The sequence below is a fragment of the Sminthopsis crassicaudata genome, chromosome 4 (assembly GCF_048593235.1).
Source record: "Sminthopsis crassicaudata isolate SCR6 chromosome 4, ASM4859323v1, whole genome shotgun sequence".
NCBI classification, from domain to species: domain Eukaryota; kingdom Metazoa; phylum Chordata; class Mammalia; order Dasyuromorphia; family Dasyuridae; genus Sminthopsis; species Sminthopsis crassicaudata.
Window position 1 is genome coordinate 27,663,513 of NC_133620.1, and position 15,214 is coordinate 27,678,726.

The 15,214-nt window shown below is 36.0% G+C and overlaps 1 protein-coding gene across 3 annotated transcripts in view; it reads right to left on the reverse strand.

Moving 5' to 3' along the window:
• Window positions 1-14,354, reverse strand: part of LOC141541684 (cytochrome P450 4A11-like) — a 72,331-nt gene extending 57,977 nt beyond the window's left edge. For 2 of the 3 annotated variants that reach the window (XM_074266022.1, XM_074266021.1), the window contains exon 1: window positions 14,079-14,353. In XM_074266022.1, coding sequence (XP_074122123.1) covers window positions 14,079-14,270 — 192 coding nt within the window. In that variant the 5' untranslated portion in view covers window positions 14,271-14,353. Of the gene's footprint in view, window positions 1-14,078 lie in introns of all 3 variants that reach the window. The other variant, XM_074266020.1, reaches the window with a different exon arrangement.
• Window positions 14,355-15,214: the final 860 nt, after the last annotated feature.

Genomic DNA, 15,214 nt, shown 5'->3' on the forward strand with positions numbered 1-15,214 from the left:
ATAATTGAATTCCATCTATTCTTTTTTTTTTTTTTAAACAAAGTCACTTTATTATAAATTTTTTGACAATATATATGCATGAGTAATTTTTTTATAACATTATCCCTTGTAATCATTTTTCCACATTATCCCCTCCCTCCCTCTACTCCCTCCCCTAGATGACAAGCAATCCCATACATTTTACATGTGTTACAGTATAACCTAGATACAATATATGCATGTAAATCCAATTTTCTTGTTGCACATTAAGTATTAGATTCCAAAGGTATAAGTAACCTGGATAGATAGACAGTAGTTCTAACATTTTACACTCCATTCCCAGTGTTCCTTCTCTGGGTGTAGTTGTTTCTGTCCATCATTGATCAAATGGAAGTGAGTTATATCTTCTTTATGTTGAAGATATCCACTTCCATCAGAATATATCTTCATACAACATTGAAGTGTACAGCGATCTTCTAGTTCTATTCATTTCACTCAGCATCAGTTGATGTAAGTCTTTCCAAACCTCTCTGTATTCATCCTGCTGGTCATTTCTTACAGAGGAATAATATTCCATAACATTCATATACCATAATTTACCCAACCATTCTCCAATTGATGGACATCCATTCATCTTCCAGTTTCTAGCCACTAGGAAAAGAGCTGCCACAAACATTTTGGCACATACAGGTCCCTTTCCCCTCTTTAGTATTTCTTTGGGATATAAGTCCAATAGCAGCAATGCTGGATCAAAGGGTATGCACAGTTTGATAACTTTTTGGGCATAGTTCCAAACTGCTCTCCAGAATGGTTGGATTCTTTCACAACTCCACCAACAATGTATTAGTGTCCCAGTTTTCCCACATCCTCTCCAACATTCATCATTATTTGTTCCTGTCATCTTAGCCAATCTGACAGGTATGTAGTGGTATCTCAGAGTTGTCTTAATTTGCATTTCTCTGATCAGTAGTGATTTGGAACACTCTTTCATATGAGTGGATATAGTTTCAATTTCATCATCTGAGAATTGTCTGCTCATATCCTTTAACCATTTATCAGTTGGAGAATGGTTTGATTTCTTATAAATTAGGGTCAGTTCTCTATATATTTTGGAAATTAGACCTTTATCAGAACCTTTCACTGTAAAAATATTTTCCCAATTTGTTACTTCCCTTCTAATCTTGTTTGCATTAGTATTGTTTGAACAGAAACTTTTTAGTTTGATGTAATCAAAGTCTTCTATTTTGTGATCAATAATGATCTCTAGTTCTCCTCTGGCCATAAATTCCTTCCTCCTCCACAGGTCTGAGAGGTAGACTATTCTCTGTTCCTCTAATCTATTTATGATCTCATTCTTTATGCCTAAATCATGGACTCATTTTGATCTTATCTTGGTATTTGGTGTTAAGTGTGGATCCATATCTAATTTCTGCCATACTAATTTCCAGTTTTCCCAACAGTTTCTTCCGAATAATGAATTTTTATCCCTAATGTTGGTATCTTTGGGTTTGTCAAAGACTAGATTGCTATAGATGTACCCTTTTTTGTCCTTTGTACCTAATCTGTTCCACTGATCGACTGGTCTATTTCTTAGCCAATACCAAATGGTTTTGGTGACTTTGGCTATATAATATAGCTCTAGATCGGGTACACCTAGACCACCTTCATCTGACTTTTTTTTCATTAGTTCCCTTGCAATTCTCGACCTTTTATTCTTCCATATGAATTTTGTTGTTATTTTTTCTAGGTCATTAAAATAGCTTCTTGGGAGTCTGATTGGTATAGCATGAAATAAATAGATTAGTTTGGGGAGTATTGTCATCCTTATTATATTTGCTCGGCCTATCCAAGACCACTAAATGTCTTCCCATTATTTAAATCTGACTTTATTTTTGTGGCAAGTGTTTTGTAATTTTGCTCATATAATTCCAGACTTTTCTTTGGTAGATGAATTCCATCTATTCTTGATGAAAAAACCAGACCTACACAAAATGTTTGATCTTCAAATACAGAACTCAAGAGATTTCTAAAAAGGTAAAAAGAAATCTTGAGAACTATATTTCTTCCATAAATATATGTAAAGAACACATGTATAATTTGTCCTAAAAACTAGAGGTGGAAAGGAAATTATATCATACAAAAGTGTAAAGTGGTGGTACTACATCTCATGAAGAGGCAAAGGTAACCTATTATATTTGAGAGAAAGAAAGGAGGGAGATGAACATAGTGTGTATCAATAGACATATTCGATTTATGGTGAAACTTCTTCCACTTCATTAAAAAGTGAGAGGAAAGGAGTAAGCTAAGGGGAAGGGAATACAGAAATTGTGAGGAAAAGGGGTAAAATAAGGGGAGGAACTTCAAGGTGGGGGAGGGATACTAAAAAGGGAGGGCTGTGAAAAGAAAGTGGTGTTCACAAGTTTAATACTGGGTAGGGGGGGTAAGAGGGAAGGAAAGGAGAAAAGCATAAGCAGGGGTTAATAGGATAGCAAGCAATATAGAATTAGTCATTCTAACCATAAATGTGAATGGGGTAAACTCCCTCATAAAGAGGAAGCAGTTAGCAGACTGGATTAAAAGTCAGAATCCTACTATATGTTGTTTATAGGAAACACACCTGAAACAGGGTGATACATTCAAACTAAAAGTAAAAGGGTGGAGCAAAATCTACTGTGCTTCAGGCAAAGCCAAAAAAGCAGGGATAGCCATCCTCATCTCAGATCAAGCAAAAACAAAAATTGATCTAATTAAAAGAGATAAGGAAGGGCATTATATCCTGATAAAGGGTAGCATCAATAATGAAGCAGTATCAATATTAAACATATATGCACCAAGTGGTGCAGCATCTAAATTCTTAAAAGAGAAATTAAGAGACCTGCAAGAAGAAATAGACAGCAAAACTATAATAGTGGGAGATCTCAACCTTGCACTCTCAGAATTAGATAAATCAAACCACAAAATGAATAAGAAAGAAGTCAAAGAGGTAAATAGAATACTAGAAAAGTTTGATATGATAGATTTTTGGCAAAAGCTAAATGGAGAGAGAAAGGAGTATACTTTCTTCTCAGCAGTTCATGGAACCTATACAAAAATTGATCATATACTAGGGCATAAAAACCTCAAAATCAAATGCAGCAAGGCAGAAATAGTAAATGCATCCTTTTCAGACCACAATGCAATTAAAATTACATTTAATAAAAAGCCAGGGGAAAATAGACCAAAAAATAATTGGAAACTAAATAATCTTATACTAAAGAATGATTGGGTAAAACAGCAAATCATAGACATAATTAATAACGTCACCCAAGAAAATGACAATAATGAGACATCATACCAAAATGTGTGGGATACAGCCAAAGCAGTAATAAGGGGAAGTTTTATATCTCTACAGGCCTACTTGCATAAAATAGAGAAAGAGAGGGCCAACGAATTGGGCTTACAACTAAAATTGCTAGAAAAGGAACAAATTAAAAACCCCCAGACAAACACAAAACTTGAAATTCTAAAAATAAAAGGTGAGATTAATAAAATTGAAAGTAAAAAAACTATTGAATTAAGTAATAAAACTAAGAGTTGGTTCTATGAAAAAACCAAGAAAATAGACAAGCCCTTAGTAAACCTGATTTAAAAAAGGAAAGAGAAAAAGTAAATTGTTAGTCTTGAAAATGAAAAGGGAGAACTCACCACTAATGAAGAGGAAATTAGAACAATAGTTAGGAGCTACTTTGCTCAACTTTATGCCAATAAATTCGATAACTTAAATGAAATGGAAGAATACCTTCAAAAATATAGCTTGCCCAGATTAACAGAGGAAGAAGTCTAAATAGTCCCATCTCAGAAAAAGAAATAGAACAAGCTATTAACCAACTCCCCAAGAAAAAATCCCCAGGACCAGATGGATTTACATGCGAATTCTACCAAACATTTAAAGAACAACTAACTCCAATGCTATATAAACTATTTGAAAAAATAGGGATTGAAGGAGTCCTACTAAATTTCTTTTATGACACAGACATGGTACTGATACCTAAACCAGGTAGATTGAAAACTGAGAAAGAAAACTATAGACCAATCTCCTTAATGAATATTGATGCTAAAATCTTAAATAAGATATTAGCAAAAAGACTTCAGAAAATCATCCCCAGGATCATACACTATGATCAAGTGGGATTTATACCAGGAATGCAGGGCTGGTTTAATATTAGGAAAACTATTAGCATAATTGATCATATTAAAAATCAAATTAATAAAAACCATATGATCATCTCAATAGATGCAGAAAAAAGCATTTGATAAAATCCAACATCCATTCCTACTAAAAATGCTTGAGAGTATAGGAATAAATGGACTATTCCTTAAAATAATAAGGAGAATATATTTAAAACCATCAGTAAACATCATATGTAATGGGGATAACTGGAACCTTTCCCTGTAAGATCAGGAGTGAAACAAGGTTGCCCACTATCATCATTACTATTCAATATAGTACTAGAAACGCTAGCCTCGGCAATAAGAGCCGAGAAAGAGATTCAAGGAATTAGAGTAGGAAATGAGGAAATCAAATTATCATTCTTTGCAGATGACATGATGGTATACTTAGAGAACCCCAAAGACTCTGCTAAAAAGCTAATAGAAATAATTCAGAACTTTAGCAAAATTGCAGGATACAAAATAAATTCACATAAATCCTAAGTATTTTTATAGATTAACAACACAATCCAACAGCAAGAGATACAAAGAGAAATTCCATTCAAAGTAACTGTTGATACTATAAAATACTTGGGAATCCATCTACCAAAGAAAAGTCAGGAATTATATGAGCAAAATTACAAAACACTTGCCACAAAAATAAAGTCAGATTTAAATAATTGGAAAGACATTCATGCTCTTGGATAGGCCGAGCAAATGTAATTAAGATGACAATACTCCCTAAACTAATCTATTTATTTAGTGCTATACCAATCAGACTCCCAAGAAACTATTTTAATGACCTAGAAAAAATAACAACAGAATACATATGGAACAACAAAAGGTCGAAAATCTCAAGGGAAGTAATGAAAAAAAAATTAAATGAAGGTGGTCTAGCTGTACCTGATCTAGAACTGTATTATAAAGCAACGATCACCAAAACCATTTGGTATTGGCTAAGAAATAGACTAGTTGATCAGTGGCATAGATTAGGTTCACAGGGCAAGATAGTGAATAAAAAAAGCAATCTAGTATTTGACAAACCCAAACATCCCAACTTTGGGATAAGAATTCATTATTTGACAAAAACTGCTGGGAAAACTGGAAATTAGTATGGCAGAAACTAGGCATGGACCCACATTTAATACCACATACTAAGATAAGATCAAAATGGGTCCAATATTTAGGCATAAAGAATGAAATCATAAATAAATTAGAGGAACATAGGATAGTTTACCTCTCGGACTTGTGGAAGAGGAAGGAATTTGTGTCCAAAGGAGAACTAGAGATCATTATTGATCACAAAATAGAAAATTTTGATTACACCAAATTTAAAAGTTTCTGCAGAAACAAAACTAATGCAAACAAGATAGAAGGGAAGTAACAAATTGGGAAAACATTTTTACAGTTAAAGGTTCTGATAAAGGCCTCATCTCCAAATATACAGAGAATTGACTTTAATTTATAAGAAATCAAGCCATTCTCCAATTGATAAATGGTCAAAGGATATGAACAGACAATTTTCAGATGATGAAATTAAAACTATATCCACTCATATGAAAGAGTGTTCTAAATCACTATTGATCAGAGAAATGCAAATTAAGACAACTCTGAGATATCATTACACAGCTGTCAGATTGGCTAAGATGACAGGAACAAATAACGATGACTGTTGGAGGGGCTGTGGGAAAACTGGGACACTGATGCATTGTTGGTGGAGTTGTGAAAGAATGCAACCATTCTGGAGAGCATTCTGGAATTATGCCCAAAAAGTTATCAAAATGTGCATACCCTTTGACCCAGGAGTGCTACTACTCGGCTTATATTCCAAGGAAATACTAAAGAAGGAAAAGGGACCTGTATGGGCCAAAATATTTGTGGCAGCCCTTTTTGTAGTGGCTAAAAACTGGAAAATGAATGGATGTCCATCAATTGAAGAATGGTTGGGTAAATTATGTATATGAATGTTATGGAATATTATTGTTCTGTAAGAAATGACCAACAGGAGGAATACAGAGAGGCGTGGAGAGACTTACATCAACTGATGCTGAGTGAAACAAGCAGAATTAGGAGATCATTATACACTTCAACAATGATACTATATGAGTATGTATTCTGATGGAAGTGGATATCCAATCCCAATTGATCAATGATGGACAGAATCAGCTACATCCAAAAAAGAAATACTGGGAAATGATTGTAAACTGTGAGCATTTTTTTTGTTTGTTTTTCTTCCCAGATTATTTTTACCTTCCGAATACAATTCTTCCTTTGAAACAACAACAATAACAAAATTCAGTTCTGCACATATATATTGTACCTAGGATATACTATGAGATCTTTAATATGTATGGGAATGCCTGCCATCTAGGGGAGGGGTGGAGGGAAGGAGAGGAAAAATTCAGAACAGAAGGGAGTACAAGGGATAATGTTGTTAAAAAAAAAAAAAATTACCTATGCATATGTACTGTCCAAAAAATTAGTTATAAGTATAAAAATTAATAAAAAAATAAAATTTAAAAAATAAAAAATAAATGAAATAAAATGAAAAAAGAAAGAAAGAAAGAAAAGAAAACCACTCCTTGAAAAACAGAATTGGCAAAATGGAAAGAGAACAACTCCCTAAAAATTAAATTGGCAAAATAGAAGAACAATCAATGAACAGAATGACTCTTTTAAAAGTTTAATTGGCCAAATGCAAAAAGAAGTTCAAAAAGCTAACTGAAGAAAATAATTCCCTAAAAATTAGAATTGAACAAATGGAAATGAATGATTCAATGAAAAATCAAGAATCAGTCAAACAAAACAAAAAGAAAAGAAAAAAAGAAAAGAAACTGTAAAATGCCTCACTGGAAAAACAACTGACCTAGAAAAAAGATACAGGAGAGTCAAGCTAAACATTATTGGAGTATCTGAAAATCATCATTAAAAAAAAAGAGCCTAGATGACATTTTTCAATAAATCATCAAAAAAAATCCTGCTGTGATGTCCTAGTACCAAAAGTAAAATATCTATTGAAAGAATCCACCGATCACCTCCTGAAAGAGACACCAAAATGAAAATTCCAAGGAATATTGTAGCTAAATTTCCAGAATTATCGGGGCAGCTAGTTGTGTGTAGTAGATAGAGCACCAACCCTGAAATCAGTAGGACCTGAGTTCAAATCTGGCCTCAAACACTTAACACTTCCAGCTGTGTGACCCTGGGCAAGTCATTTAACTCCAATAGCCTCAGGGAAAAAAAATCCAAAATTATCAGATCAAGGAGAAAATACTACAAGCAGCCAGAAAGAAACAATTCAAGTATCAAGGAGCCACAATCAGGATCACCCAGGACTTAGCAGCTTCCATTTTAAAGGATTGAAGGTCCTGGAATGAAAAGATGGACATTCAATGAAATAGGGGATTTTCAATTATTTTTGATTAAAAGAACAAAGCTGAACATAAAATTTGATCTTCAAATACAGAAGTCATGAGAAGTATAAGAAGCAAAAAATAAATAAAAATAAAAAATAAGGGAAGGAAGAAAACTATTTTTAAAAAGTTAAAATGTTTATATCCCTACATAGAAAGATGATATGTGTAACTCTTGAAAATTGTATCTTTATGAGGGTATTTTGTGAGGGTATCTAAGAGGATATAAGTATAATTTGACTTTATTGTGATGGTATAAAAAAGAAACTTGGGGTGGAAAAGACATTGTACGAAGAAGAGGAAAGGGAAGGCAAAATGGAGTAAATCACACCACATGAAGAGGCAAAAAAAAAAGATGTATTACAGCTGAGGGAAAGAAGAGGGTGGAATGAGCATTGTTTGAACCTTAATCTCATTGGATTTGTCTCAAAAAGGGAATATCATATATATTTAGTTTGGTATTGACACTTGCCTCACCCTATAAGGAAATAGGAGGGGAAAGGGGAAAGGAAGAAGGGAGAATAATAGAAGGGAAAACAGAAGTAGAAGAGAAAAGAGATAAAAAAGGGGGTGGGGCTGAAAAAGGGAAGGGCAGATTAAGGGAAGTGTCAGTCAGAACCAAAACACTGGTGAGGAAGAAAAGGGGGAAAGGAAAGAGAAAAGTATAACTTGGGGGAAATAGGATGGCAGGAAATACAGAGTTAGTAATTTGAACTGTGAGTGTGAATGGGATGAATTCTCCCATAAAATGGAAGCAAATTGCAGAATGGATTAAAAGCCAGAATCCTACAATATGTTGTTTATAAGAAACACATTAGAAGCAGAGAGATACATACAGAGTAAAGGTAAAAGGCTAGAACAGAATCTATTATTCTTCAGCTGAAATTAAAAAAAAAAAAAAAAAAAAAACAGGAGTAGCAATCCTGATTTCAAGTCCAGCAAAAGCAAAAACAGAGCTAATTAAAAGAAATAAGGAAGGCAATTGCGAAGGGTCTTGCTAAAGGCTACCATAGAAAATGAAGTAGTATCAATATTAAACATATATGCACCAAGTGATACAGCATCCAAATTCCTAGAGAAGTTAAGAAAGTTGCAAGAAAAAATAGACAACAAAAGCATACTAGTGGGTGACCTCAACCTCACTTTATCAGAACCAGATAAATCGAAGCACAAAATAGACAAGAAAGAAGTTAAGGAGGTAAGTAGAATTTTAGAAAAGTCATGTATTTTAGATCTTTGGAGAAAAGTGAATGGGGACAGAAAGTGTGGGGAATGAAGAGATAAGGTGAAGAACTTACAGGAATGTTTAAATTCTTTTTCTGTATTTTATTATTCATTATTTCTATGTCTCTGTGACCTGCATAAGTATGTTATGTGTTAGCCAATATTTACTTAAACTTTAGATATATTTACTTGACCTGAAATGATGACATTTATCACTATTCAATGTTATCAATACTTACACTATTAGTTGAATGCTATTAGCTTAGTAATCTAAATTTTAAAGGACTGTTGGAACCCATGTCTAATATTCAATTAAGGGGAGAGGGCATCTATTTCTCAATGCTCCCCAACTTATGATATAATCATTTGTAACAGAAACCTTCCATTCCAATCTCTCCAAATAGCAACAACCAATTAGATGCCTTCTTTCCCCTTCTCAATGCTCTCTTCCTTGTGATATAATCACTTGTATAAAAGCTATGTATCTTTACTACTTCTTTAGCCCTCCTTCTCTCTTTCTCTTCCTTTCTCTGTCTTGTCTCATGATGGGACGGCTCATCCTCCAGAGGTTTTTCAATAAACAACTTTCCTGCCTTCTACTGAGTGATCTCTGAGTAGTCATTTTGGGTAAGGGTCTTCTACATCCCTCACAAAAGGAATGTACTTTTTTCTTGGTGGTACATGCAACCTACACAAAAATTTAACCATGTATTAAGGCATAAAAACAATCAAATGCAGAAAGGCAGAAATAGTAAATGCATCTTTTTGAGATAATGATGTTATGAAAATTACATGTAATAAAGAGCTGGGGGGGGATAATAGGCCAAAAATTAATTAGAAACTAAATACTAATCTTAAAGAATGAGTGGATGGGGCAGCTAGGTAGTGTAGTGGATAGAGCACCAGCCTTGAATTCAGAAGGACTGGAGTTCAAATCTTCTGGTCTCAGACACTTAGCACTTCTTAGCTGTGTGACCCTGGGCAACTCACTTAACCCCAGCCTCAAAAAAAAAAAAAAAAAAAAAAAAAAAAAAAAAGAATGAGTGGATAAAACAACACACCATAGAAACAATCAATAATTTAATCCAAGAAAATGACAAAGAATGAGACAACATACCAAAATTTATGGGATGCAGCCAAAGCAGTTCTTAGGGAAAATTTTTATATCTCTAGATGCTTACTTGAATAAAAAAGAAAAAAGAGTAGATCAATGAATTGGACAGGCAACTAAAAAATCTAGATAAAAAACAAATTTAAAACTCCCAATTAAATAACAAATTTGAAATTCTGAAAATAAAAAGGGAATTTAATAAAATTGAAAGTAAGAAAACTATTGAACTAATAATAGGGGATCTAACCTAATATTAGTCATCAGTATGATTTGTCCATTGGGATGGGCATAGCTTCCAAAAATAAGAAGGCAATGTTCCTTGTCAGACTTCATCTGAAGTACTGGGCTCAGCTCTAGTGAGGTATTTGGTATCTCTAGCTCCTCTCCTCTTGGTACATATTTAGCCCTCCACAACCTGACCCAGCATTCCATAAAATTACCAATCTCCAAAATTACCAATGATCTCTTAGTTGTCCAATCCAATGGCTTTTTAAAATTTTTCATCCTTCTTAATCACTCTCTCCTTATTGTTACTCTCACACATAATATCTCTCTCTCCCCTTTCTCTCCTACTCCCTTCTTTTCTCTCTCCCTCCCCCCATCTCCTCCTATCTCTTTGTTCATTCCTATCTTCTTGACTGGATCTTCATCCAGATCATTCTCTCTAATGATAAGTGTCTCTCAGGGTTACATCCTAGGTCTTCTCCAATCTCATTCCCCTCTGCTCCAGCCCCCTCCACCTCTCCAGATTTCTTGAACTTTACTTCTCTCCATGAATTCCAAGATGCAATCATATGCAACTTCTTAGTATTTCTCATGCTCAAAACTCCCTCCTCTGTTTCTATGTCTCTTGGTTGTCCCCCATATCTAGAATGGAATACTCTCTCTACTCATCTTTGCTGTAGATTTCTTCTCTTCCTTTGAGACTCACCTCACATCACACTTTTATCACCCTCCATATGTTGGTGCCTTTGACCATCTACTCTATTTACATTTTGTACACTTGTTTTCTCCCCTATTAGACTGTGAAATCCTTAAAGTCATGTATGATTTGGAGAACAATAATGTTTGTTGACTAACTCCACCTGCCTTGGATTCTGTATGCATTTGTGGGAAAGGGCACTCCAGAGATATGGGGAGAGAAAAAAAAATAGACTGACAGAGACAGAGTACCATGAGTCCCATTGCCCTCACCTAATTCCTTCTCAGTCTACTCTGGGCAATTTGTCATTTGTGAAACCAGACCATTGCTTTATTGGACAACATCGAGCCTATCTCAGATCCCATTTTGAGGTCAGAATCATGAATCTCAAGCCACCTTATGGCTCCCCCATCATTCTGAATTGACATTCTTAGAATTTTACTAGTGAAATTAGAGACACTTTAGAGAATTGAAGCATGTCACATGGAAGAAGAATCAGGTTTATTCTGTGGGGCTACACAGAGCAATCCTAGAGAACTGGAGAGGAAGCTATAGAAATTAGTACTGTGAAAATTGCACAGTAAGTTTCCCATTCCTGGAAGAATGTAAGCAGAGGCTGAGTTAGTAACTGAGCATAGGTGCTATTTACATAGGTTCTTCATGTTTCATATAGAGGTTGAATATTCCACTGTACTTTTGGGCTAAAAGAACTATGAAGGAGATAGTCTCAGAAAAACTTGGGACTGTTTACATGAACTGATTCAAAACAAAGTAAAAAAAAAAAGGGGGATTAGTACAATAGCAATAACACTATAAACATAACCAACTTTGAAAGTCTTAGGAACTCTTGTCAACATAATGATCAAGTATGACTCCAGAGGACCCATGATGAGACATACTACTCACCTTCTGATGGAGAAATGATAGACTCGGGGTACAAATTGAAACTTTTCTGGCATATGGCCAACACAGGAATTTGTTATTCTCAACTATGAATGTTTATAACAGATTTTGTTTATCTTTCTTTCTCCAGAGAAGGGAGAAGGAGAAAAAAGATAGAAAGGAGAAAAAAAATGATCTTTATTTGAATTTTTTTAATTTTAGAAAATAATGACTTCCAAGCCTAAAATTTTATGATTTTAAGGGGCTGGGTAACTAATTTGAGCCTTACATGTCTTATCTTTAAAATGGAAATAATCATTCCTGCCAATTTCGTGATCAAATGAGATGCCATATGTTGTTGTTTAGTCCTTTTAGTCATGTCATATCTCTCCGCCCCTTTTTGAGGTCTTCCTGGCAAAGATACTGGAGTAGTTTCTTTTTCTAGCTCATTTTACAGATGAGGAAACTGAGAAACACAGGTTAAGTTCCTTGCCTGTGGTCACACAGCTAATAAGCTTCTGAGGCTGGAATTGAAACCATGAAGATGAGGCTTCCTGACTCCAGACCTGGCACTCTTCCTCTGTGCCATTTAGCTGCCCCATTATCTCCAACAGGGTTTTGTAAAACAAGAAATTTAAGCGTGATATGAATTTGAGTCTCTTGTGGTAGGATCTTTTTTTGTATACAGACCAGGTAATGAAAACCTCTCTGACACCTAGTGTGACTTTATCATTAAAAGCTAATTTTAGAGAAAGGAATTCTGGATTCTTCTACCATGTACTGGGTGAGTGACGCTGAAGAAATTACTTAATTTCTCAAGGCCCTCCGACAATTTTCTAAATCTAGGAGTTACAGAAAAAGTACTGATCTCTTGATTGAGGGAAGTCCTTAGTGAGAGCTTTCTGCTCTGGTAAATTCATAAGTTTAATGAAAGCTAGAAAAAAATCTCCTGAGTCCTTTCCTGATGGTCTCAAGGCTTCATCCCAAAGTTAAAACTCCCTGATACCTTGTTTCCAGATACCCAGGGGTGATCGTCTGGTTATTAAAGCCTATCTGCAGAACATCTCTGAAAATCCCTTTGGCATCAGACCGCCTGGCAGTTCTTGGTGTCTTACCTCTTTTTGACTCAGGAAAAGATGCTGCTAATCTGGGATCATTGGTGTTCATAGTAAGGTTGATAAACAGATTGGGATCAAGTCCAAGTAGGTAGGAACACAAAAGGAAACTTCCATGATTGGAGAGTGGCTTATGAGATCTCAGAAGTATTTGGATGGCCCCTAAGCTGAAAAATTCTCCCCCTTAGCATCAGAACCTAACCATTCATGACTCAGATTTTTTGGATGAACAATACCTTCTAAAAGCTTCCCTTTGAACAAACTACCCCATCCCTGAGAGGGGAAGCAGAGTACCCCCCAAAATTTATTCAACAAATATTTATTAAGCATTAGGGAGAACTTAGTAGTTGGAACTGGGAAGGTCAGGGAGAAGGAAGGTAGAAAGCACAAACAAGTTAATAAAACCAATTCTCTTGTGGATCTTAGTGTTCTGATGGAGAGATAAGATAATTACCCACAAAGCTATAGCCCAAGGAATGACAAGGTTAGGATCACAGGGGAGGTACAGACAATGAACCTTGAAAATTTGGAGAAGGGAAAGATGACATCACACAAGGAAGATAAGTCTCAGGGGACACATGACTGGTCTCTTCAAGTACTTAGAGGGCTATCATAAGAGGGCCCAGAGGGACAACCAGGACTTTTAATTACAAAGAGTCCTTTTCTAGCTAAAACCTTCTAACAATGAGAGCTAACAGTGGAATATATCACATGGGAAGGAGGGAGTTCCCCATTACTAAAAGTATTTGAAGAACAGAGCAGTTGGAGTGAGGGGAAGAACACTTCACTGGTGATCAGATTATCTAGATCCTAATTCTAATTCTATATTTAGTTAGTTGTATGACAGGAAAAGTCAGTTCCAGTTCCAATGCCCAGACCAGTAACTGCTCAATAAATGCTCTTTGACTGATCGATTGACAGAAATGATCCTTGTCCCCATCTATTAAATGGGGAAGTTGGACTGGATAGTACAAATTTTGAGCTTGAAAGCTGTGGGGTCCAGCCTTCTCCCCTGCCGGGCCATGGTCTCTAAAGGCTTCCAAATGTATGATTTTAGCCTCTCTGGACCTGAACTTGGATCATCAACATACCCCCTCACATCAGACTCTGTGGCTAAGACTCCAAGGGAGTTTTCAAAGCACTGGTCCCAGCAGCCATACCTGTGCAGGACCCTCCATAACTGAGTAGATGGACAGTTACTTCACACCCAATCACAGCCATACTCCCTCCTCCCCCTCACATACCTCCCAGAAGTGCCCATAGAGCCAATGGGCAGGAGGACCTGGGAAACTCTGGAAATCTCGAAGCAGTCTCTGTCTGCACAAGTAGAGCTGGGCCCCCTTCAGTATTAGTAGGATCAGGATCAGCAGGAATGACGTCTGGAGAATCCCAGATATATTACCCTGGAGCCATGCACAGGAGAGCAGAAAGCTCATGGTGTCGACTGCCCCAGTCTCTCTAGGCCAGAATCAGCACATCCTCCTCTCTTCCTCTCCACCCCACCTCCTACTCCCCAACCTTTACACCAAGATCTTTGTAACCCCCGTCAACCAGCAGATTTGGCCCTAATCCCAGACCGGAGTTCACTGCCTCCACTCACATTCAGGGTACTGGGAAAATCAGGAAAACAAAAAAATCATGTAGGATTTGGATTCAGAAGGAGCAACTGGGTTACTTGCTGGAGGGAAGAGGGGAAAGGGCTAAGACTTACAAAAGCTTTATAGAACAATTAAGTGTCTCCATTAGAGAAGGAGATTACTTGGAGATTTCATTCAGAAGGGGAAAAAATCTGTCCCCTACTTGGAGGGACCTGGAAATGTATGTGCAAAGAATGGACCAGACTGGGAATAGGGGAGCACAAAGGCACAGATCTAGGGCTGTGAGGAGAAGCCATCTTCAATTCCTTTATTTTTCATATGTGGAAACTGAGGCACACATACAAATGTTATCCCTATAATGCTAGGACTCCAATATGGAGTCACTTAAGCGATGCAAAGACAAAAGGAATTGTACTTTTCCACCATTCTGATAAATTTTCATCCTTTCAGGTAGATGATGCTAGAAGCTTCTGATTGGGTCAAACTCTTGGCCCACTGCAGTGATTTCTGAGTAATTTTTATTTCTCTGTTCATGCTTTATTTTTCATTTGATAGTATTTTTTTCCAATTACATGTAATTTCCAACAATCCTATTTTTAAGATTTTAATTTCTCTCTCCCTCTACCCCTCCCCCAAGACAGCGATCTGATACACATGCAATCATGTAAATATCTTCCCACATTTCTCTTGTTGTGAAAGAAGGATCAGAACAAAAGAGAAAAACCATGAGAGAAAAAACAAAAGAACAAAAAAGTGATAATAGTCTGCTTCAATCTGTCTCC